Below are 27,174 nucleotides of genomic sequence, written 5' to 3' on the forward strand. Positions count from 1 at the left end.
CATTATGTCTGCCCACAACAGAACAGTTCCAACATCATGTTTTTACCATTTCAGCTACAGACTGTTGGCTATAATCTCTCTCCAGTTGTCTCCAGCTGTGCAGCAGGAGGGAGAAAAAGAGTACAAAAGAGTGAACATTATACATTTGTTCACCACTCTGAGGTTTAGATTTTGGAAGCCTTACACACAGACAGACATTTTTATATGTTGGCCCTGGATGAAAGTGTGTACACTTGCTTTAAAACATGCTTTGTGACATGTTTCCCCTCCTCACCCAGTGGAAAATATGGCCTTGGTACTGTACAGACTGTCACAGGGTGTGGAAATTTCTAAGACTGTGGTCGGGCAGTTTTCTGCAAGTGATCTGTAACATGTCGATGTATCCCCGTTGGCAAGCTTTAAACATTACTTACACACCCAGCAGAAGCAGAGCAACATTGACATCATGTCAAGGTCCTCTTTCTCACCGCTGGTCGAAGGCAAGTCCGATATTTGTGTTATTGCCTCTTGTTTCATCCCCTAACTCCTGAGGAAAAAAAAATCTAGATCTCTGTGAGCTAAAGTAATGAGCTGAGCGTGGCCAAAAGCAGGGAACAGAAAAATCTAAAATCAAATAATGTGAATTTTAGTCAGACAGGATTTTGACAGGTCTTAAAAATGATGCATTATGAAGTTAAGATTACTTTTATATATTTGCATTTTTCAATACTGCTTTTAAATGTGTCATTGGGAAGAAACTGTATTGATCGCACTGTAAAAACTACAAATCCAAACCAACATTCAACCAGTAAACACTGAAGAAGTCTGACCCACTCTGCACTAACAATGTTAACTCCTCAAACTCCGGACAGCGATTTGATCTACACCTGAACTTAACACTCAGTAGCTAATCAGTCATATAAAATCATACCTTCTGTACTTTTTTTTTTTTTTTTTACCAATATTGATGTGAATTAGGCTTTATCATTAAAAAGTCTTTAAAATTCTTATATTTATTTCTTGAAACCTACAGAAGCCTTGTTTCCCCTTACATGATGCAACACATGAGAATTTAGCAGGAACAGCAATGGACTAAAAATGTATCAAAATAAAATACAAATTATGGATATGGAAAATGTATTTCACTAAAATATAAGTAATTTGTAATTTGAAAAAATCAAAAAGCGTTCTAAACAATCTGACGTTATGACATTTTAGTAGCCTCATTATGGGTCTGATCTGAACCCCCCTTGATTGGAACAGTCAGTTTGGTTCGGTTTGGCGCCTAAAATGCTTTGTTAGACTTGGCTGGGTTACAATAACTGCATTAATACAGTAAAGAGAGGGGATGGAGTTCTCGGAGGTGGGAGGTTGCAAACTCAGGGATGCATGCTGGGTGGTTTCCGTCAGTCAAAACAAGCACTGAGCACTTAATTAAAAAAAAATCAGAAGTGATAAATATAAGTGCAGTGGAGTAATAAATTTCTAAGATTTACAACTTTACAGGGAACCAAATGATACAAAAGACACAAAACAGTACCATAGCTTGTAAGAACATTTAGCAGTTTGCTAAATGCTCTTTTCTTCTGTTGTATTTTAATTTCATTCTGTAAGCTTGCCTTAGCACGCGCTGTCTGATCATATTTTGATTATAAATTTGCACTAAGTACCAAAGCACTTTCTTACCTCAAAATACTGGTCACAAGGAACACAAATGTATTAAGTATTTCAACACATACATACGAACTCCTCAAGTGTTTTGTCACAAATGACGCCTTTATTTTTTCCTGCCCAGCAAAATGCAAATGATAAAAATAGTTAAGCACATTTAAATAAGGATTTATTAATACCTACTTTACCCGATTTTAAGATCAAAATTGATCCTAAGTCCATTTTATAAAAGAGTTCTCTGGGGCTGCAGACTGGAGTGTTGATCAACAGTATCAGCAATATTACATCACAGTCGGTCTTCATATGAAATCATATTGATCAGTGGAGCTTTGAAAGAAGTATGATTGTCTCTCTGCCTGTGTATGTATCTGTACTACTGTAACTGTAAGTAAAGGTGAACTTAAGGCCCCTTTTTATGTTGTATTTTTTTCCCAGTCATTGTTGTGATCAGTGATGTAGGCAGTAAATCAAGGTTACAGCTGAGAGAAAGAAGAGCGGAGAAGAAACAGCCTTTCAGAGTTTTCTCTGTTTCCAGAGATAGTGGAGAGGGGAGGGAAACGGACGGGGGAAAATTCTCCGATCTTTTTAATCAAGTTGAGAGGGGAGACTTCACAGAGCGTGCTGAAGGCATCTGTTGACACAACAGCTCTGCGCTTTTGCTTTAGACGGTCCTTTCATCTGTAATTAGCACTAATTAGTCTAATAAGCCAGACTGTATTTTGTCGTGATGGAAATTCTGCTGTAGTTCTGTTTTGACCAGAAATAATCTCATAAACTGAATGAGGATCCAGAAGTGACCGTGTCTCCAAAGGTTGTAATGTAATAAAGCTAATGACTATTAGTAATGGGAAGCTTATTTTGGATTTGATCACATTTATGGCCTATTACTTCGATGACTCCTCAGACCCGTCTCTTTGCCCATTTATGGCGCGTTCTAAATTACTGCGCCCTTGCTGGAATTGATTATTATAAAAAGGTCTTTTTATTGCATTTTCCCAGCCAAGTGATGGGCTCTGCCACGGGTGACACCTCTGGGAGAGCAGCGACATCGTTTTGAAAGCTGAACCCTCTTTTTTTTTTTTCCCCTCGGCTCCCTTTGAAGAGGGCTCCTCCTGCGTGTTGTCACAGACCCACCTGCGTTGGGAGGGCTCAGAGCGCCGACTGCTCGCCACTTTGTCACCGATTTCAAACCGTGAAGCAGGAGTTCTTGCAAATGCAGCAATTATTTCAAAAGCAGGAAAATGAAAAGAGTACTCAAAAGTTTTTAGTCGGTTCAGAGCGAGGAAATGCCTCACAACGCCTGTCCTGCCTGTCTTCACCATTTTTTTTTTCCAGATCTTTTCCTCTTTTTTTCTCCACCTCTACATCTTCCAGACAAATATACATTAATATATTAACAATGTAGATTAATTTCCTCCTTTGTCACCCTCCGCCTCCTTGTGTTGGCATCCTCCATTTCAGTTAAAGTGTGAGAGAGCTGTGTGTTTTTTTGGGTCACGTTGAGATGGATCTTTAAGGCAGTAATTGGATGCCTGAGCAGATTCCCCGGCACAGTAGGAGGCTGCTCCATTATCTTTTACCATCGTGAAGTAATACGCTCCTGTCCAGGCTGCCCTCATCATCATTATCCATGCTGTGGACGCCTGGTGATGGAGAGGGAGCAGGAGGACAGGGCATACATCATATCTGGACTCATCAGTCTTCCTGTTCCAGCCGAGACACCAAACTGTGCTCACTCACATGAGCGTTCGCGGGCATAGAGATGAGGAGAAATGAAAGCAGCCGTTTGTATTCACGCGCCGCTCCAATATATCGTTAAACAATACATCATCACCCTGGCCTTCTCTGGCCACTTCTGCTCCCACATGATAAAGTCATCTATCAACATCCTCCAATGAATGTTTCATTTTACTCCTTTCGATTCCATTCCCTCTGTTGCAATGCACATCTCCTCTGCCAGGCAAGTGAGATCTGGAGAGCCATTTATCAAACACATAGTTAGACATACAGACATGAGCACTTGTATGCCAGCTAATCCTGCAGAAATGCAGCCCCGGCGCAGGTAATATCATGCAAGCTGTTTATCAAAATGAGGATGTGCTATTACACCTTGTTTGAAAGCACCTGATTCCACTCATCTAATAATAACCTCTGTGCTGCATGTCTGCTGTATGCCTCCAGTGTTTTAATGAAACGGGACAAAAAAAAAAAAAACAAGCTTTATTTTCACTTAGCATGAGTCATACAATTTACAATAAGGGGCTGATGGATGGACCCCAAGCGAGTAATCCATTAGCATCTACTACAGCTTAGAGGCCGATGATGAAGTGGTAGCACTAATTGAGGCTGCTGCAGCGGTATGCTCGTGTGAAACGGTGGCCCAGAGAGCTCAACGCGCTGCGACTTAAAGTGACAGTTCAGCCCAAAATCAAAAAATACATATTTCTCCTCTTACCTGTAGTTCTGTTTACCCATCTGGATAGTTTTGGTGTGTGTTGCAGCTTTTTAGGTTATGGTTTTGTGAGCTCATCCAAAAAATGACAAGATGACCTGATGTGAGCCGACGAGAGCTCAGGCAAAGCTAGAAGTACTTTTGGGAGAAAGAAAGTTGTTCCTACATGAAACAACACAGTCTGTGGATTATCTTGAGTAAACAGGTCATGGTCTCTGGAAAGAAAAATTGCCGTTAAGTTTTTCTTTATTATTATTATTATTATTATTATTATTATTATTATTATTATTATTATTATTATTATTATTATTATTTATTTATTTATTGCGCTTTGAGCACCACAAGTCCCATCTAGTTCCATTATTTAAAAGAGAAAGCAGACACACAGACATCTCCAAAACTCTGCCAGGGATGGATAAATAGGACTACAGGTTAATTTCACTACACGTGTGCAGCAATTAGATAAAACTCAACCTAATAAACAAACAACTAAATACACAAAATGCTCAAATTGATGATGATATTTTCTTAATTTGCATGTTTTGTCTGTGAAAATTTCCGAAAATGAATGCATAGAGTCACTCAAACCCCAAACCCTGTATCTTTTTATTTTCTCATTATTTTGCTGTTCTTGAGATGCTTTACCAACTCAGAATGTTGGTATTTGACATCCTGAGAATGAGATTCAACGTTTAACTTTCTTTCTACAAACAGCAACTGACAAATCCTGCTGATTCTGTCTCTCAGTTGTGGTTCTTTGAGCTCTCCAAGCCACCGTATGTGTGGCATACTATGTGTAATGCTAACTAAGACAACAGATTGTGACAAATGGTCACCAAATCTAGAACATGATCGAGTCCTTGTCGCTGTGGGTCTTCACATTTCCATGTTCTTTAACTCGTCTTCCATCCCAGGATTTAAAAGGTATTTGGGAGCACCGACACTCATTTTAACTGTGACTGTATGTACAGTAACGAGTGAGGAAGTGAGTGGGTGAGCGACTTCACCTTTTCATGCACATACACAAATGTACACTGAGTAATAGTAAATTCTTCCAGTGTCGCTCAGGAGAACTACATATTCAGAGATGCTTTTGTAATTGAAAGGCTATAAAAGTGAGTGGGGTGGGTTTGTTACCTTTCAAAACACACAGTCACACAACCTCTCTTTGTGTTTGCAGTCTATGATTAGAGCTTCAGCAGCTGCAGAAACTATTCCTGCAAAGCTTCCTCATTACAGTGACAGAAAATGATCAGTCACCATTAAGAGAGCTAACCTTTCCACAATCTGTTAAATCTCCTCCAGCAGCGGTCAAATTGTTTACCGTGCCGTGGCCCGCCCCGCACTGCATGATTCATGCTATAAACACCGCATTTGTGTAAAGGTTTGTTTTCCTTTGCCTACAGAAATTGGTTAAGACCTGTACCCTTTGGAACCACTTATGTTCTAGTTTCTCTGACTGAATGCCGTGAACCTTCAGCCCTGTCACTGCAGCCCTCTCTGTTCTCCTAACCCTGTCAGTTATAGTGAAAAGAGTTTGTACAGCAGGGTAAAAAATACGGGGATGCGGCGAAGGGCAGGATCCAGACTGACAGATCAATCTCGCGGTGACAGAGTAAATGTCCATATCTCACATCTCCGCCATAATTGTTAACATCCCTCTTCACATTCTGGCCCAGCTCCGTTCGTTCTGACTTTAATCCTGACCCGCTGAGGTTTGAGAGGAATGTGTGGATTTTTTAGCGGTAATGGACTCTACAGTGGAGCTGACCTTTGTGCCTTCAGAGAGAGGTCCGTGTCCAGAGGGCAGCTAAGCCAAGCTAAGCCAAGCTAAGCTGGCAGTATGGATCTCGATCAGAGCCGGGTGAAGAAATCAGACAGAGATCAGGAGGTCGGCTCCCGCAGGCACGGTTGGCTGTTGGTGAAGAACTCTTCATCGATCGCCTCAGTCTGATAGATATCGGGCTGAAATTGAGCAGACCGGCGCAGGCAGGGTTGTTTCCTCGGCTCCTGGCCTCCGGGCGTCGGCTCAGCGGGCAAACGGCAGGGGCATCTGTGAGACATCAGCTGTACGCTCTTACATATAAGGGTTCCAAAAAGGTTCTTCCTGAAGTTCTACCCAGAACACTTTTTTTTTGAAGTGTTGTAGTGAAGTGTTCTTTGTTAGACTGAAAGTTTCATCGAGCCTTTTTATCCAAAAAGGGAGTTCCTCAAGAACTGTGTGTTCTAGATTTAAAAAAAAATGTTGGAATATAAAAAGATTTTCTGTGGAACCTCCTTGGTGTGTTCTAGATAAAACCATTGACATATAAAAAGGCTCTCAGTAGAAAAATCTCACTGGATTCTGGTTAAAGGGTTCTCTGTAGAACCCTCTCATTGTGTTATAGATAAAACCTTGGAATATGTGAAGGTTCTCTGTAGAACCCCTTCAGTGAATAGATAAAACCCTGTTGAAGTTATTGGTAGAATCCCCTGAGTGTGTTCTAGATACAACCATTGGAATATAAACAGATTCTCAGTAGGGTTCTAGATAAAATCCATTGAATATAAAAAGGTTTGGGATCTTTTTGGCACCCTTCTAAGGTGGATGAGGTTCTAGATAGAATCTCCATAGAGGGCTCTGGGTGGAAACATTACATCATAGAATGGTTCTCTATAGAACCTCTCATAGGGGCTTCTGGGTGGAATCTTTCACAGATGGCTCGCTTTATGTTGGGTTCTTGGTAGAACACTCTGAAAGGGTTCAAGTGGAGCCTTAATAAAAGGCTCTACCTGGAACCAAAAAGGGTTTACATACGGAGACAAGCTGAAGAACCCGTTATGGTTCTAGTTAGCATCTTATTTTCTCAGAGTGTACCAGAGGCAGCATCAGTCAGAGCAGCCGGCAGCAGCTCCCTCCCATGAGCCCCTGCAGCTCCTCACTCATGTGTAGGTGAGCAGGGAGCGGGTTGTGTCCCTGGCGTCTGACCTTGGTTCTTCCGGATCCGAGCATGTCTGTTGTTGAAATTCAGCAGGGACGGCCGCTCCTCCCTCCTGACCCATTGATCTAGATGTATTACATGTATCGTATTCATGAGAATTGCAGGGGGTTTGTCCTATAAACTTAAAATATTGTACTTCCATGTCCAGCCATGTTTTATTCACAACTCATTTTCGCAGCATGAGGTGCAATTCATGGCCACTGGGCTCCGGAGGGTGGCTCCGGCCCTCTAGCAGCAGCTCTCAATAATTCCTGACTTTATTTTGAAAGAACAGACACTAATAAGCTCTCTGTTCATGAACTCGCACTGTGGACAGACATGTTTACAAGAGATGACCTGAAGATAAATGGATGCAGCACAGAGTTCTTTAACTGCAGATCATAAACCTAGAAAATGTTTCCTTTACATTCTGTATGTCTGGTTAAAGGTTAAACTTCTTGATGGGATTTAAAAGGATAGTTCAGACTTTTTGCAGCTGTTTAAATAACATTTATAGAATAAATAAATCAACTATTTTGAATGAATATAATTCATGGTGTTGTTAGGTTGCCTGCTGCACCGCACTGTTAGATGCAGCCACCCTTGTGTGCAGCAAGCTGGAGCACAAAAAGTTTTACTTCCCAAGACAAAAACATGTTGTGAAATTTGGAAATTATTATTATCTATCTTTTTTTTCTTTCTTTCTTTTTTGTTACTTTTGGACTTCACAGTTCTCTTGACTTATTGATTGAGCTGCAGTTAAGTTTTATGTTCAGTTTGTGGTTTTCATTCAGTTTGGGAAATCCCACAATCTCTAAAAAGCATTAATATCAATGGGGACAAGAAATCGTCTCTGTTGCTGCTCATTACTGAGTGTCGACCTTCTTGCTGGAGTAGTAAACTAGGTTTTATTACACAGGAGTTTGTTGACGCTGTTTGTTTTCCGGTTATTTTTCAGACCCTGTATGTTTCCAGGGAAATAGAGAGAGAGAGAGAGAGAAAGAGAGAACTGTGCCACAATATGAAAACAATAAAATGATTTTTAAATCCATAACATTATTTTAAAATTGCTATTTTGTGTTAAATTATTGATTTGTTTTGGTAAGTAACTATGTGATGAACACCCCTTCAGGATGATTCAAGACCTCCCCACTTCATGTTGGGGTCCTGCATCAGCCCATAGGGCTTTTTTTTCTCATGATAATTAGCTGTTCACTGTACATTATTCCTTACATAGTGTGCACTTAAAGGGATAGTTGACCCAATTTAGGGCAGGGTTTAGTTTTTTAGTCCACAAAACATTTCACAGGAAAACAGTGCTGCAAAATCTCCCAAACAGTGGAAGTGAATGGTGACCAGTTTTCAAATGTAAGAAACACCTGGAAACTAACATAAAATGCCTCCATACTGCTCGTCTGGTGTAATCCAAGTCTCCTGAAGCCTCAAGATGCCAATGTGCACACCGACGTGAACATGGCTCCAAGTTAAGGATCTACAGAGAAGATTTAGGCCAAACAAATGGTGTAAATGAGGTTTATATATATATATATATATATATATATATATATATATATATATATATATATATATATATAAGACTGGTCACCATTCACTTCTATTGTTTGGGAGATTCTGCAACACTGTTCTACTGTGAAATGTTTTGTGGACTAAAAAACTAAACCTGTCCTTCAATCGGCACGAGGGTGAGGAGATAATGACTGAATTTTAAGTTTTGGGGGAACTATCCCTTTAAATTGATAAAAATTTATTTTTTTTAGGTGCCTAAAATACATTTTGCTGCTGACCCTGTCCACAGCAGTTCATTGCTTAAATTCCTACACTGGTACTGTGTAGGTGTGTCGACTGATATCTATTGGAAGTAATAGACTGACTATGCAGAAGTACCTCATACAACCCCACTTCAAAAACTCTGAACTATCCCTTTAAGATAGACCTTTAGATAAAATCTTGGCATTGCAGAAATAAATTATGCTGTCAACAACAGATGTTGACTAAGGAATCAAGGACAGTTCATAATGTATTTAATATTTATGGGGGGATTTGTCCTGTCAGCAGCGTGTCATTGTGACAGTTCCCCGCAGTCAAAGTTAACTCGTAAATCATGTGCGCTCATAAATAATTTACAGTTGAGAGCAATTCATTGTGACTAAAACATCAATACTGTCCATGAACTGCCATGTGGATCCTCTTGGATAACTGACCAAGCAGCTTTGAAGAAGAAGAGGCAGTGCTTGAGACGTCATTGGCTGCCCTTCGTTTGAAGTTTTGTGAGGTCAACAATACAACAATAAATCATTCCACGCTCTGTCCACTCAGCTCAGGAGTTTCTCTTCAAGTTTATGCAGCACATTAAGATACTGTAAGAGAGATCAGTGCCAATCGTTTTGGCTTTTGATGCTCTTTGTCTTACAACACTGGCTTGGCCATCAAAAGTTGAATTCAGGTCAGACATTCAGAAGTAAAATGCTTTTATTTCAGTCAGAGACACTTAGAATAAGTCAACGCATTGAACACTTAAAGAAAATGGTTATAAATTTAGATTTTGGTGGAAAAAGCTCAGCTCTTTGAGGGAATCAGAGCGGCACCAAGGATTTTGTGGGAGAATTAATCCCTCTTTAAAGCTCCACTCCAGTGTAATTTGGCATTTTTATGATATTTCATTTTTTTCTGGGTCATTCCCTGAGAATGTTGATTAACCACACTGTTCACCAAATATTTTTATGCCTCTGCACTGGTGACAGCCTTGGCTCGGGGCATTATGCTTTTGGATTGTTCGTCTCATTCTTGTGACCACAATACTGTATTTCAGGAATGCCTTGATGTAATTCTCTTCAAATTTTAGTAAATGCATCCATTTGGAGCCAAGGATGAACTGATTAGATTTTGGTGGTCAAAGGTCAAATTCACTGTGACCTCATGACTGTCTCATTCTTAATCTTGGTGCAAATGTCCACTTGGACTCAAGGTTAAACTGATGTGGAGGTCAAAGGTCACTGGGATCTTACAAAGTAAAGAGTGCCAAATTGCATGTTGTGCGTTTAGTGTGCGTTTTGTGGATGATCAACTATGAAATAAATGTATAAATGAATCGCAGCTGTATGCTCCGGCACCGATCTCTCTTCCCTGGATGTGGCATTTGGATGATTTGTGGAGTTTTATCGCTTCCCAGTTAGTTTTTATTCCCAAGCATGAAGCTATTATTTCTCTTATTGGCATCTGAAATATGTCAACGACATGCCGAAAAGAATATTGTGCCAGTATTTTTGGCCCCGATCAAAGCACACTGGTTTCATTAGACTAATTCAGCCTGGCTTGTAGTTGGTAGTGTGGCTGACCTCCACTATGTACTTTGATAGGGAATGAAGTGCCCTTTTCATAATGTCTCTTAATTTTTGAATGAGGTTCCTCCTAAAGAGTCCCTCGACGAGGCACCAATTCATCCTGTCCATGTGATCCTCGCCATGATCTCTCATTACCGCTCTCCGTTTAAACTGACACTTTCTGGAACAGATCCACTATCAAAGCAGTCATCGAGTTAATCTTCTCCCCACCAGCCACGGCCAACAGTAATGAGCAGATCAGATCTCTGACTGGCATGTAACTGTACCGCAGACAGGGCACCGCCACCCACCGAAGACGGGCCTTTGTGTGCCACGGACTGTTAGCCACCTTCATCCAGTCGGTCGGGAAGAAACGGGGAAGAGGGAAGACAGGGGAGGAACTGGCTCATTCTTGGAGGAGCAAGAGTGGGAAGAGAAGAGAAGGGAGCAGGAGAGAGACCCTCATTAAAAGGCAGCGTGTTGGCTTCACAACCATCCCACCACTTCAATGCACTGTCATGCAGTGATGTATCGCTCTGCATGGTGCTACCAAGGCCTTTATTCCCACTCTCCTCCATGTTTCTCGCTTCTAGCCAATTAAACGCCCACTGGAATAGAAGAGAGGAAGTGCCACATTGAGCATTGCACAATGTGGAGAGAGGAGCTGATGAAAGGACATGTCTCTTTTAGTCTGCTTAATAGCTTCAGGACACTGTCTGAGTGGCGTTTAATGTCTACAGCATATAATTCACTATCCCTCTACTCCCATTTCAGTTTCCCTCCACGTACGCACAGTTTATCACCGAGGGATGAAAATATTTATCAGAACTATGAATATTTCATTTACCATAGGTTAGGTGACTATTGGCATACTTCATGGCCTCTTTTAATGCTTTTGCTCTTGAAATGACATGAACGATAATAAAGAGACTCGTGTCCAATGACAAGCCATCAATTATGGTTGTAAAAGCAGCCGATTAGGTGTTTTGGCTTATAGAAGTTTTTAGTGCTGATGTCATGATTACGTGACAGTGTTAGCTGGAGGCAAAACAAAGGAGGCAAAACAAAGGAAAAAACTGCAGGTAAACATCACAACAGAGTAGAAGGCCACATAACCAAGTGAAAATGGTATCTTGCTGTGTTGTTGGGTGACAGGATCGACGTAGTACCGGCTCCAAATTGAAGTTTTATCACATACCAGCTGCTAATGCCAGTCAAAACGAAACAAAAGATAACTATAGTTACATACAAGAGATTGGACTGATGCCATCATCAAAAATGCTCCTGGTTAAATATAGAAATATATATAGAGAGATTTTAGGGGCAAGACCACTTGGCCTTTGGTGGTGTCAAGTTTTTGACTAGCAAAGGCCAAATGTCAGGGCAGCAAGACCATCAAATAAAACAATGACATCATATTTGTTAGACTCGTAGTGCTTCTTAGACCGCTGGTTGATCTAAGTCAACATAGCGATATATGAGCAATGTATCACATTCTATGTTAAGTTTCTTGTCTTATTCCTTTGTTAATTTATTAAACTGCCATCATGAATAGCTCAGTGGTTTTCAGGCTAGAAATCAAAGCCACTACTTGTTATTTAAACAATGTTTCACTTGAAGCTGCCAAATCAGAATTCAGAAACTTGACAAAAGCCTCTGGTGTCTAAAACCTGAATTGACAGGAAGGAGACGGAGAAAAAGGAGGAACCAGCTGGGGCAGTGAGGCAGGGGCATCAAGGCCACAGTGGACTCAGGATATATAACTTTGTGAGGGGCACAAGCCCAGACTGAAGGGGCACAGTGGCCACGGCCTTCATGGCCTCCATGAGCTTCCTGCCCTGGTTGTGTGTCTAAAGGCTACCCTCTGATTAGGTGGGCATAGCAGCTGGGAGATGTGTGTGAGCCATGGAAAAATAAACAAAATGAATTCACAAAATGTCAAAACAGGAAATATTCTCACGCCCATTCTCCTTATTAAAGAGTAAAATCCAACAGATTATCTCCTGAATTCAAGTTTCTCTCTTTAAATGAAGTAAGACAAGCTTTAATTGCCTCATTAACTCTGAAAAACACACTTCATTTAAACTCGGTTGACAGAAACAGAATGAAACTCACCAAAACTGTCTTGGTCAGTCTTTCCGCTGTTTTAACAATCACCAGCTCTGGTTTGGTGGAAATAAATCCTTAATCCACCTCGTTAGATGTGAAAATAGTCTACAGCTCTACAGGCTGTCCTCTGGCTCAGTGGGTATTTATTGTGCCACTGAAGGCGTCGCCAACCAGCGCCTGTCATTCTGCAGACCATTAAATTAGCAAAATAAAATGACAAATATCATCCACAAAAAAGACAACCACTGCTGGACCCAGGCAGTCGCTGATAGCAGATGTATTTGTCCGACCCTGTGGTTGTTTTAGAAAGTTGGTCCATTCATTGAGCGAGCATGAACGGCGGTTCTGGAGAATGAATGACCATACATATTCAGAAGTCATATTTTCTTTAGTCATTGTTAAGAAAAAAACAACAAAACTTGCAAGTTAGTGTTACCTAATGTGTTTAAGGAATTGTATTGCCTCCACCTAAGCTCCACGCACAATAAAACATCATAATGTTTGCCAACAGAAAAGGGGTCCACAGGCAGTGCTGAAATCCAGCCCAGGACTTTATCAGCTCCGTCTTATCTTTTTCCATTTTGAGCGGAGTTTGTGCTTGTTAGGAAAACTTTTACTGCGAGCAGAGAGAAGTAACAAACAGGTCAGCTTTAGCTCCACTTCCTGCTTTACTTTATGCCATTTACAAGGTTCATTATTAAAAGGTAGCTCAGCTCAATTTACATGAATTATTAAAGTCAAAATACCTCCTGCTCCTGGCAGTCTTTCCAGCAGACAGGCTGTTAAACCAAACTCCCTTCTAAAAGCAGGTGTTTGAGTGTGGTCAGGGCCACACTTTTTCACAGTAAAATTTTTATTTACACCATGTAAAGACTCTTTTCTGATTCACGTCAGTCTACAGGTACAATTGGTACACGTGTCACTTGCAACCCCAATTTCAGTTTAAAGAACAATGTTTCTCAACACAAAGCTGCAGGAATTTAGGATTTCACCATCTACAATCCATCATATCATTGACAGATTCAGAGAATCCAGAGAAATCTCTGCATGTAAGAGGCAAGGCTGAAAACCAACACTGAATGTCTGTGACCTTTGACCCATCAGGCAGCACTGCATTAAAAAGCCACATCATTGTATAGAGGACACATCATGGGCTCAGGAATACTTTGGAAAACCGTTGTCAGTAAACACAGTTTGTCTCTGCATCTACAAATGCAAGTTAAGACTCTACCATGCAAAGACAAAGACATATATCAACAACATCCAGAAAAACTGCAGACTTCTCTGGACCTGAGCTCATCTGAGATGGACTGAACCAAGTGGAAAAGTGAGCTGCGGTCTGACGAGTCCACATTTCAGACTGTTTTCAGGAATCATGGACGTTGTGTTGTCTAAACTAAAGAGGAAAAGGACCATCCAGATTGTTACCAGCACTGACTTCAAAAGACAGCATCTGTGAAGCTTCCATTAATACTGAAAAGTACTACAGGTACATATGCTGCCATCCAGGCGACGTCTTTTTCAGAGACGTCCCCGCTTATTTCAGTGAGATGATGCCAAGACAGATCTGACCTGTCTCCCACTGAAAATGTGTGGTACATTATGAAGCACAAAATATGACAACAGAGACCCCGGACTGTTGAGCGCCTGAAGTCGTGTATCAAGCAAGAATAAGACAGAATTTCACTTTCAGAACTTCAACAATTAATGTCCTCAGTTCCCAAATACTGAATGAGTGTTGTTAAAAGAAAAGTTGATATAACACAGCAGTAAACATGATCCTGTCACAACTTTTTTGCAACATGTTGCAGGCATCAAATTCACAATAAATGTACATTTAGGTTGAAAAGTTATTGCAAATCATTGCATTCTGTTTTTATTTACCTCGGCATTGAGGTTGTAATTTATTGCAGGGGACAACTTCATGTTTTTTAGCATTTGAGATCGACACATCCCCTCTGTCCCTCCAGCATCTGCCCACAAGTCTATAGGGTTTTTTACTACCTTGACTTGTGCTTTTGGGTTTCTCTGGACAGCTTGTTGGGTTCAGGATAGCCACAACAATGAGGGTCTGACATGAATAAGCGTACACACTGACTGAGCATATATACTGTTTACCACCCTCTCTGCTGCACCATGAATAATGCAAGCCCCAGAATCCCCAGCTCAACGCTGTGCTTGACCTGTTCATTTGTTGCTGTAGCCGGGTTGGCCGGGTCAGAATGTGGATGTGTTATAGTGCAGGCTCGAAGCAGAGGCTAATCGCAACACCAGGACGGGCAGCCTCGCTACTTCTCATGCTGCCGGTGTCACTCAGGCTGACACCATAAATCTCACTTATTTTCAGATCCAACCGAGACACAGGCAGAAATTACGGCCCAGAGCACATTACCAGCCACAGCGGCGTGCTGAATGCTAACAGAGAGATCCTTGATAAAGCAGACAGGCAGTTCTCCCACAGATTATTGAACAAAAAGACTCCTATCTGTGAGACTTGAGGGAGCAGATTGGCTTGTAAGTAAAACACAAACAACGGCACCAACAGCCGAGAAGCAAATAAACGACAAAACACACTGTATGCTTAGAAAAATATTAATAAGTGTGTTGGCATGTTTCTATTTATCACTTTAAGACTTTCTATGTTAAATTCTATAAAGATTTTTTCTGTTATACATCTTGCTGGAGAGGAGAGAGTGGGAGAAAAGAGGACTCATATCTGTAGTGACATAAAGGACAGACATATGAGACAAAGAACTTGATTCATATAAACATCTCTTCTGATCAATTCTCATTTTTACCCACAGAGGCCTTTTCTCAAGGTGCTATATGTAATAGCCATATAGATTATACAATTCTGCTTTACAGATCGGTGCACAGCTGTTACATTGCAGCCTCATTATTATTCTAAACCAGTGCTCACAGGTGATGGACCTCCTCTTTCAGGTGTTGTCATGGTGCTATGGCTTCTTCTGCTTTACTGGATTACCACCCGGTCACAGTGGGCAACTGCCCTGGGGCCCAAGACTTTTGGGGCTTCAGGCTCACTATTTGTGCATGTTGTAATTTGAGTTATTGTAGTTCAGTACCACTGCATACATACCCAAAAACACAATGTAAACTGGAAAGATAGGGACCTTAACTTGACATCTGCATTATTACATAATCTTGGAGAGTGGGCTTATGAGGGACTGTAAACTCATGTCTTAAAATCTAGTTTTAAGACATTTTTGCCTCAGGCCGCCCGAGAGGCTCAACTTCCCTCATAAAGACACAGTTTACTCTTCTATTTAAAGAGCATACTGCCCTGAAACGTGAATATACAATATACCTCGCTTTACACTTTAATAGTCAGTGAGATAATCCGTTCAGACCAGTGCACTTCCAAGAAATAATGATCTCTGCATCGTGTGCAGTTTTCGTCGCGGTTGTTCAGTGATTATTAGCAGCACAAACCTCGCAGGTTATTTCTTTATTGTAGATTATATAGATGTGTTTTATTTAACTATTTCCAAATTTGTAGGGACATTTAAACAGCAAAACTAAAAATTGCAGTTATGAAGTTGGAAACTATCCAGAGAAATCATCAATAAAGTTATGCTGCTGTCTCGTGCATCAATGCACACACAGTGTCTTGCTTTCTTTTGGGATGCGCGCCTTCTTTCCCGCTATTAATCAGAATGTTAATTTTTATGACCCACCCTGCAGATTAAATGCAGTGACAGCAGTTTTAACTGCAGTGCACACATCACTAAAGAGAGACCAGCACAGCCTGTAAAGGCCCATTTAGGTGAAGACATGACAGGCAGAGAGTCCGTCCTTTATATTTAGATGTGTAATTTTGTTCGATTTGTCGGTAAATGTGTTTGATTACTATTTCATTCAAAGGAAGATGCTTTATGTCAGAAGATGGACCATTTTTACTTTGCTGCACCTCTTCATCTGAATATATTGTGTATTTTGTGTTATCAAGGATACTACCGGCTCTTATCCTTTCTGTTTGTTAAATAAAGAGTACGGATATGAAGAGGATATTTCTATATTCTTCAAGCAACCCACTTAAAAGGCACAAATTGCCACAGTACATGTTGCATCTTTTAATATAAAATGAAATACAATAAAAACGAAGCAGGTACAGAACTAAGTGAAACCACAGTAAGTGAAATAAGGAAGAAACTCATTCATCTCCGACCCTAATAAAAACTCTGGCCCTGCATCTTCTCTCAGCCTACTGTAAGATGACTGAGTAACGCTGCTGATGTGCGCCGCTGGTCTCCATTTCATGTTTAATTGCGCTGTCTATGTCTGAGCGTGTGGACCATTGATGCATCACTGTGGGATCCCGCTGTGGCTTATTACTGCCAGGCCCTGCTCTCTGCTGCTCTCAACCTGCTGGGTCATCTCCAGCTGCTGTAATCTAACATTAGCCTCAGCTTTCACCAGGTCCCAACCATTTACCCCATCATGTATTATAGATGACCCTCTGGAAATGGAGGAATCCCAGCAGACATGGAATTAATTTACAGCAACCCTCGATTTTAAGGGGAATTGAATCAAAGTCAGCGGCACAGGGAGAGGGGGGTTTATGTTGCTATATAACACTGTCACAGTCTATAAAATTGTAATGAAAAGCCATTTGAAGATTAAGTGTTTTTTTGTGATTCATTGGTATCTCTTGGCTCAACTAATAATCATTTCACTCTAGAGCTGAATGGTCTCCGTAATTGATGCTTACAAACGACCAGGCGCCTTTCAACCAAACTTAATCCTCCTTTTCTCTCTTTTTTTTTTTTTTTTTTTTTTTTTTTTTTTTGAATGGCTCTGATTCACAAGCTTACAAACACAGGGGGAAGTCTTTAGAAAGCGAGTTAACAGTCCAACGTACAAATCTTGTGTACTTCCCCGGTGACAGAGGGATACACATGAATGCGGTGACAGCGAGTCAGACAGCGTAGATTGGTCCTGTCTGCGCTTGTCAGGTTTAGCAACATTACTCTAAAAGAATGTGACATTTTATTCAACAGGCGTCACTCCAGAGTTAGATTTCCTCTGTTAAAAGAAAAATAATAGTAGCTGCCTCAGTACAATAGAAGTGTCCACAGTGCTGGAAAAGCTTCAATACAGTCAAAAAAACAGAGTGTCTCGGGTGTTCCTGCACTCTTAGAAGTAAGGGCTCCAAAAGGGTTCTTCCTGAAGGGCTGAGGTTCTACTCAGAACCACTTGCTTCTGGAGAACCCATTTTTTGAAGGAGGGGTTTGTCAAGGGTTCTTTGTAAGGCTAGTGGTTCCTTTGGGAACCCTTTTCATCCAAAGATCCCTTTTTATAAGGATTGTTGAAATGTTTTGTTGAGGGTTCTTTGTACCATAATATAAAAGGGTTCTCAGCAGAACCCCCTTGGTGGGTTCTACATAAAACTCTTGAAGTATAAAAGGGTTCTTGGAAAAATCCTGTGTGTGTTCTTGATAAAACCCTTCAAATGTAAAAAGGTTCAAGGGAGAACCCCTTGGGTGGGTTCTAGAAAAAACGCTTGGATTATAAAAAGATTCTCAGTAGAACCCCTTGAGTGTGCTCTAGATAATATCCTTCAAATATAAAAAAGGTTCTTAGGAGAACACAGTGGGCAGGTTCTACATAAAAGCCTTGGAATGTAAAAAGTTTCTAGTTTGTTCTAGGTAAAACCCTTCAAATATAAAAAGGTTCTTGGGAGAGCCCTGTGGCTGGGTTCTAGATATCACACTTGGAATATAAAAAGGTTCTCATTAGGATGCCTTGTGTGGGTTCTACATAAAACACTTGGAATATAAAAAAGTTTTCAGTAAAACACAGAGTTTGCTCCAGGTAAAATCCTTCAAATATAAAAAGGATGGTTTCTTGTGAGCACCCTTAGAAGTTGAAAAGATTCTGGATAGAACCCCACAAGAGGCTTACCGAAGAACCAAAGAACCCTTTATGGTTCTAGTTGGCATCTTTATTTCTAAGAGCGTACACATTGAAATTAAGGAAATGTGAGCAGGCCTTTTGTGTTGGACCGTCCCAATAGCAGAATGAAAACAGCTTACATTGAGAGACTTTTGTCCTGCTGTACAATTAGCTAAAGTCATTTTGGTTCCCCAATAGCAAAGAGACTATGTTCATCGTACAGTACGAGTATTAAGAAGTACACTTTGACCTCAATGGCAGCTATTTAATGTGCTGCTCGAGGTTCCGCAGCAATCTGTGTAATTAAAGTGCAAGTTCTTTGGGCTGAATAAGTGGAAGAGACAATCCAATGTGCATGGGTGACTTTAGAGAGCAAAAGTTGACTCAAACTCATCTTAATTGGCCCCAATTATCCTCCGTGACAATACGGTGTGTGTCTGAGCTCATGTGTGTGTAATGAAAGGTTAAGATTTATGTTCAGAGTGATGAAGCTGTGCCATCGAACTTAAAGAAGCATGGCTGTCTAGACCACTGAGGTCACTCACTTAGAGTACCTCCAACACAGTCCAGGGGCAAATTGCAGCACTGGTGCTTTTTTTACATTGAGCCTAGTTAAAGCTGATTGGCCAGTAATTTACACACAATGTTCCTGACAGAGTCCTGCCAGTTTAAAGGTCCTGTGTGTCTGATTTATTGGTATTTATTGGCAGAATATGGAGAAATGGAGTGTAATATTCACAAGTATGTTTTCATTAGTGAATATCATCTGAAGATATGTTCAGGTTTCTACAGTAGCCCAGAACAGACAAAACAAACACTGGCTCCTGATGCGGTCTATTGTGTTTTTTGTGACTTAGGTTCTTCTACATGCATAGGAGGAGAGTGAGACAAGCAGGATTCAGATGGTTACAATCTACAAACTCACTGCAAGATGCCACTTGTGTTTTTTTGTCACTTGTTGTATGATGCATAGAGGGAAGCTTGTGATAAAAAATGTCTGCCTGTAACCGAGTTCGGGCTGAAATATGCTAGTAAGTGTCAGGAGCGGGTCGGTTTTGACCAGAATTTTGTTGGGCTCAACTTTTCAGGCTCGATCAAAGCTCTTCTAGAGAGGGGTTACATTGATGAAGCCTATTTATAATCTCATCTGTTGACTCCAGTGGAGTTCTGTGATTTTATTGTGGTTAAGCTCCCTTTATACATTAAAATACATATTTAAATGTATTAAATTATAAATGAATCTATTTTTATTTATTTTAATAGTAGAAATCACACACCTAGCAGAGCAGAGATACACAGAGTCCATTTAATCCCTAGGAGTGCAAATTATGAAAAAAAAAAATCATGGAGAAGAAAGCAGAAAGAACACAGTTGGACGCCTCATTTTCTCCCTCCTTAAAGGCCGTCCAAATGCAGAGCAAAGTATCTGCATTTTTCAGTCTTTATGTAGCGTCTGCAGTGATGGATGTAAAATAGAGGCATTACAACCTCTATCAAACCTCAGTTTGCTGGCGAGCCTGAAATCTTAGCTTCACTTTGTAGGGCAGTATTTTTCTTGGCTTATTTTCATTTCATTTCATTTTTCTATTGTTCTTGCACTTTATATTACCACATTTTTCCTGACATGGCTTGCATTTTTTTTGGACCCCTGTCAGAAATGCCCCTTATCATTGAAATGTGTTTTTATATTTCTGAACCTGGATCAATGATCGGTAGAGTTTTAACACTGAGAAAAGAGTCCAAGGTAGAAATGACATTTACCATGTGTTCTGAAAAAGGGGAAGTTGAAACGTCTCCTGGCAGAACTCTTACCGGGCAATTTCACATGTACAAGAGGAAGATAATCACAAGCACCACAGTGACTGCAAAGAGAGCCTTCAAATTGCCGTGGCTCCAGGACCACATGAATGAAGGCTGGATCACACCTGACTGCAACACTCACTGACTCCCTGTTACATTACTGATGATGTGTTTGAGCAGAGACGCAAATGATTCATAGAAAAATGTAATGGAGCACGAATAATTCTCCAACAAGAAATATTATTCTCCAGCATTTCGTTTCTCCTGTCAATAATCAATTAAAATCAAAATTTTATCTGCCGATCTGTAATTTTGGTGACTAGCCAACCACAATGTTATGCTAATTACTTTCATCAATTAGCTGGCTGAAGAGCGTGACAGTGAGGGGAATGTTTTGTATTCATCCTAATAATTACATTCGCAATAATTAGAACAACCCCCACGTAGTTAATTTCATATTTAGCAGCTCAGCTTACAGACTCAACAGTAGCTCCTGCTCAAAAATCAAAGGGAACAAAATGCAGCGTGTTGCACCGTTTAAAACTGAAGGAAATCTTTCCAGGAGGCTGCGAGCGCCGGAGTAGATTGTAGACGTACAGTGGAGCACAGTCGAATCGAAATGACAGAAAGATGTTCTCTCAGCTGCTGTAACACCGTCCTGCTCACCAGCTGCCATCAGTCATTATCTGTCCAACCGGCAGTGGTTCTGATTTCACAGCCGTTTAACCAATAATCACTAATTGCGCTGTGATTGTGAAAAGCCTCTTCACCTCTTTTTCAATACTACTTGTTATTTTTCTGTTCTGTTAGAGCCAGTGATAACTGACTGTCTGTTATTGGGTGGATTAAAGACCTGCTAGGCTCTCCACCATTACTGTGCTTTGATTGATTGATTGATTGATCGATTGATTTTCTGGCTGTACGCACGTCTCAGTCAACACACAATAAAGGTTCCACAAGGATTATTTCTGAAGGGCTGAAGTCCTACCCAGAACCATTTGCCTCTGAAGAACCTTTTTTTTGAAGAAAGGGTTCTTAAGAAGACTAAGGATTCCATTAAGCATGAACCATTTTCCTCCAAAGAACCCTTTTAGAAAGAGAATTATTCAAGGTTTGTTGAAATCCTTGAAGAACTCTTTTGTCGAGAGTTCTTTGAACCATAATATAAAGGTATTCTTTTAAATTTTTAAGTTTTTAAATATATTTTATTAATCTACTATTTTATTTCTCTCTTGCAAAGCGCTTTGTAACATTGTTTTGAAAAGTTTCATTTTTAGTTATGATCACACACAGACACAAAAAAGGATGACATGTTAAAGTGAAAACACGCATTTCCAAAATGGTTCCAACGTAACATTTTAAATGCAATGTTGCTGCAGTTACATTTTTGTTAATAATAACATTAAAGACATGTTTATTGAGTTACCCATCACTGACTTACCTTTTATGTCATTTTAAAATCTTTTCTAAACTTATTTTGCTGCTTTATCAAATTAATAGATTAAGATTAATAAGCAGTGTATAAGGATTTATAAAGGCCTTATTAACATTATCTAATGTTCATTACAACCTTAAGAAAAATCATTTCTCTCAGCACTCCACATGAACACACATGCTGATCTCTCTCTTTCTGTCTCTTTGTGTCTGTAGGACTCTGAGATTTTGAACACCGCCGTGCTGACGGGGAAGACAGTGGCTGTGCCGGTAAAGGTGGTGACCGTTGGAATAGACGCCTCTGTTATTGATGTCTCCGAAGCAGTCAAGTGTCGCTCTACAGACGAAGATGTGGTCAAGGTCAGTGAGATGAATCGTTGAAATAGAAAGGCGCCTCTGTGTGTGAGAATGTACATTTTCAGTTTGTACATAAAAAGAAAACCTGAGTGGAGACACTGAATATATATTTTTTTTAAAAACTCAAAATATTGAAAAGAACTTTTTATACTTGGCTGAAGTGGAAAAGTGTGGTATGTTGATAAAAGCAAACTGGGACAAAGTGCAATGGAAAAAGGTGTAGTGACGAAGTTATGACGTACATGAAGCCTGTGCCTTAAACACAATTCCAGTCCTGTTGCTGGTAACTAAACATGTAACTAACTAACTTAAATAATCAAACTGCAGAGGATAGTTAGTCTGATTTCCCTGTGGGAGGGGGGATTCAAGTTTTCCTAACAAATCGAGAGTGTAAGTCGACATTGGTGCGTTGTCGTGCAAACATACTTTATTTTTTCCTCCACATTCCAGGGGTTTAATCAAAATTCTTCTTAGGGGATTCTTAAGAGAACCCTTTTATATTCCAGTGGTTTTGTGACAGAGCGAGTCTGTGATGGGTGTTTACGTGACTTTGGTAAACCATAAAGTGAATCAGTTAGTGAGTTGCGTGGGCGGATTCGAAGGTCTGGAACCAGGCAAGAGGATTACCAGCATTTTGAATATAGAGGACAGGATTTACGGCGGTGCAAGACAGTTCTGTCAGTGTGAGCTTTATTTTTATTATAGTGATTGTAATGTAATATAAGGTATAAACTGAAGAAACTTGGGTTCATCAAATATAATAGTTTATTAACTACTGTTTCAAAGCTCAGTTTACATTAACATCCAGCATTGTGGGTCTTCTACAAAATCTTGTCTAATCTATCGATGTATTCTAGAGGACTGGATGCAGTTTTGGAGGCGGGCCTCCATTCATTCCTAGAGGGCTGCTCATTGGTGCAGCTAACCAACATTGGTGTTGGAGCAAGCATAGTAGCCTAAGTGGCTAACCTCCAACTTGAATGGGATAAAATGATTTAACCGTGCAGGTCTTCGGCTGGATAGAGCAACTTTTAATAGAGAAACGGGTCATGTCGTAGGGGATGTGACCCTTAAAAAAATGTATCCACCATTTTACAGCCGCTTCTTTCGCAATGTAAGTGTACAGAGGAAAAGTCTTTTTAGGCTGCTGTGCATCACGTTCATGTTGTCATTACACGGTTTGGCCACTATGTCAAATTTACTTCAAAGCCCGGCGCTCTTCCAGGGGACTAACCAGGAAAGCAGAGGGTAGCTTATAGGAAGGAACGCTAGTTGTTGCTGCCCTAATGTATTAATAACTCTTTTTCAGTGATAATGGGTACAGCAATTGTAAAGACCATTTGACAATCAAAGCACCAAAAAATACATTTTAAAAATTCTAAATCAGCATCTCTTTCCAAGAATCATGACCCAGTTACCCAAGATAATCAACAGACCTCGTTGTGAGCAGTTTCACGTAGGAACTACTTTCTTCCCTCAGTAGAATCTACCTGAACTACTTTCTTTTCTATTAAAGAAACTATTGATTGCTCAGAACGAGGTTTGTGGATAATCTTCAGTAACTGGGTCCTGATTTTTTTTTATCTTTGACCACCACAAGCTGAGTTCCATGTCGTTCCATTATATTGGAGAGAAGGCAGACGTCTCTACGGCCAATATCTCCAAAACTCTGCAACTGACACCAGAACAACTGAGATAGGTAAACAGCACTACAGGCACGAGGAAAGGTGTGTATTTTTAATTTTGGGGTGAACTGTCCCTTTGATATCAGATTGAACTGAAAAGGATTAACAAACAACATGTGCATGCAGTTATTGTGATGCTTTACCTTAAAGCTTATGTGAAGGATAGATGAGAAGATTGTCTATGTTTAGCACATCTATATAAATCCTGCAGAAAGGATAAACAAACAACATGAAAGTGTGTGTTTGATATGCAGTGACTGCTGACAGGTTGCTCAAGTTTTCCTTTATTTTTAGAGCCCCTTTCAAACTCGGGGCACACGGCACAACAGAATAAAAAGGCCTTACAGTGTTATGAAGTTGAGCCCAGGTATCAGTGGCTTTGCAGTCCAAACAAAAGGGCCGCTCTCCTGCAGAATCCCAATGACTCTCTAATGATCTGTAGAAAGATTCAATGAAAAAACAGAGAATAAATATCACGTTGTTTGTGGTCTGTTTATCAGCCTGAGTATCTGGAAGCAGCCCTCCTGCTGAGCGACGGGCTCCTCCAAATCGTGTTTCCTGCTTGAGTCTGTCAGGATCAGGGAGGACGAGACGATGCAGCAAATCAGACTCCACTAATGTAAAATAAAGAGCGATAATGAAACAAATCAAAAGTGGAGGAGGATATTTTGCCGCATCGATCCACTTTATCGTGTCTGATACGTGAGTTAGGGATGGTTAAGTGAGTTCCAGAGGGAAATTAAATTGCAGTCAAAGACATTTAAAAGAAGCCACAGCTCTGTTCTACGGCTGAAATCTCTCTCTGTCAGAAGATTCGTCCTGCATCTCGCTGCTGCTCACTCACAGAAGCTCTGTTCTAATCATAGCCTGCCATCATGTATGTAAACATGACTAATTTATCTAATTTTGACCCAGGGAATTAGCGATACGTAAACACAGAGTGACATTAAACCTGAATAATGAATGGCTGTGCACATTAAATAAATTACGATTACAGTGGATTTGAAAGGAACACCTCCGGTCACATGCTTCTCCTTTAAACCTCTTTGGAGATTTGTCTTGCTTTAGTAAATATTGTCTGACACGTATAGGCTGGGATGAGGCTCTGTCTTCGTAATGTTGCACGCACGTGTTGCTCTTCTGGATTTATAGTTTTGACAGTTCAGTTTAGGGCCAGTGCATTTAACCCGGTTCACTGAGACTCTGTTAGATGTGGTGAGGGTTACAGTTCAGGCTGTCACCATCATAAAAACTGAATTTAATGATTAATTTTGATTAATGATTTATTTCTATTTTTGTGTTCATCATTATGACCCTGATACATCTCTGTTTGTCTTTTAGGCTTTGTAATCAAAAATTGCTCAGGGCAGATATGACATAAGTAATAACTTAAATATACAAAACCTCGTACTAAAGTTACTGATGGTGGCAGGTATCAGTCAGTATAAACATGTACGACCATGGAGCGCAAATTCCAAACAAATTTACAGAAAATAGAAGCGGAAATATGACTTAGGTACCTGTAGTTCTTAGACTACCTTATCCGAGTTATATTTCCACTTTTTTTTCCTTCTGCTTTAATTTATTTTGTATATATACATTTATTTATTTTATGGAATGATCTTTCTTTATTTGAAAAATTCTCCTTTCCTTTTCAGTGTTTATTTTTGTTACTGATCAATCCCAAGTACAATCCTTTTACCTTTATAAGTTATACACATGTCATTTGCTTTATATTTGTGAATCTGCAGTATTACAATTTTATAATATGAAAATGAGCATCGATGCTGCCGTGTATCGTATGCATGACTCTCTGGGTCGATAAAACACATTTGAAATTTACAGAAAATCTGCAAAAGTAAAATGCACAGTTGCGTGCGTTTCTATCTACGGTCATGATGCAAATATCAGAAGTTAAGCAGCTTGAGCTCAGCTGGTGGTGTAAATTTTCTACTCAGGTGCCATTAAACCACAGCAGAAGAAGGCGGAACAACGAGATGATTAAATGAGCACCTTTCAAACGTCAAACAGTGGAAAACCACGTGGAATTAAGTGATGGAAATATGATATTTTTCTTAGTTTCATCCAGCTGTTTTGTGCAGGTTAATAGAAACACTTCTAATGATTCTAATGATTCCGATTATAATCACAATCACGATAATCAGATGACTGCCTGTATGTGAAATGGGTCTTTTGGAGCGATCGACCGACAGACAGTTATCACACAACTCTGCATTCTCCTCAGCTCTGCAGAGCATTTTAGTGTTTTTTTAGCTAATTTTTTTTTCTGCTTTACATCCCGTAACTTTGCTGTTTTGGTTCACTCTCACCATTTTTGTTGGCAGCAGCAGGCAGCTGCTCTTCAGCTGAAAAGCTCTAAAAACCCACTTTCCGCCCCCTGCCGTGCAGCAAACAGCAAACAGACGAAGCTGGCAACTAGCTAAAGTGAACATTTTAATAGCTAAAGGACCAAATATTTCCAGATGAAAAAAGGGGGCCTCTGCACACTTTGCAGCTGTGTGCACCTGAATCAGCCAGCCTGGTCTCACCAAAACCAGAATCAGAAATACTTTATTGGGGGGAAAGTGTTTGCATTACCCTTGCGCCCATTCAAGACCAGAAGTATATATACGCATATAGAAAATATAAGAATAGATAAAGAAATCGTAATTGTTGGTTTAGTGCAGTATAAATAAATAAATAAATAAATAAATGCAGTAATGGTGCCAGTGTAACAAGTGTATTGCACCATTAAATTGATATTATTGCATGAATTATTGCACAAATAACAATTAAATATGAATTAAATATGAGTTTTAAATGTTTCATTTTGTTGTGAATTTTGCTTCTGTGGCTCTTTAAATTCTCTGGGTTCTTCATTCTTCATTCATTTTCTGGCAAAAAGTTACCTTTGACTCCTACAACTATGAAAAAAAAAGAACATACTTCAGTTGCTGAGACGTACAAAACAGCAGAATCACAGCTACAGACACATTCCTCAGTTCTGTATGAATGAGTGTCCACAGCAAATCTTCTGTCTGTGCGTTAGCCATGGACTGTACTCACTCAAGGTCACGCTATGAGCGGCTCTTATAACCGCCGCCTTCACGCAGCAGGCCTATTAGAATATTTACAGACCTTCCCCTTGCATTGAAGTGAGCGGCGTAGCTCATGCAGAGGAGTCTGAGCGGCTTAATTGCTTCTGTCAAGCCAACTCTGTGTACAAGCCAGAGACAGGCTCACCCCACCTTCATGCTCCCTACTCCCATCGCTCATATCTGCCGTGGATTGTATCTGTCTGGTGAGTTGTTAATTTCCTGGGCTAGATCCAGAGACAGCCTTAATGTCCTCTGTAAGTATTCTCCCGTTAGCTGCCTAATGCGTCTGATTAATGTGGCAGCGGATCCTCCTGGACGTTTATGATACTTTGTGAATCAGAATGACGGAGAGTGTATAATTCACAGAGACGG

General features: G+C 40.2%; 1 protein-coding gene across 2 annotated transcripts in view; it reads left to right on the forward strand.

Moving 5' to 3' along the window:
* LOC146319831 (transmembrane protein 132C) overlaps positions 1 to 27,174 on the forward strand; it is a 223,857-nt gene that overhangs the window by 166,030 nt on the left and 30,653 nt on the right. For both annotated transcript variants that reach the window (XM_084727899.1, XM_084727900.1), the window contains one exon: positions 21,879 to 22,022. In XM_084727899.1, coding sequence (XP_084584025.1) covers positions 21,879 to 22,022 — 144 coding nt within the window. The remainder of the gene's footprint in view (positions 1 to 21,878; positions 22,023 to 27,174) is intronic.

The sequence above is a fragment of the Lutjanus erythropterus genome, chromosome 10 (genome assembly GCF_056507025.1).
Source record: "Lutjanus erythropterus isolate fLutEry1 chromosome 10, fLutEry1.hap2, whole genome shotgun sequence".
Taxonomy (NCBI): Eukaryota; Metazoa; Chordata; class Actinopteri; order Lutjaniformes; family Lutjanidae; genus Lutjanus; species Lutjanus erythropterus.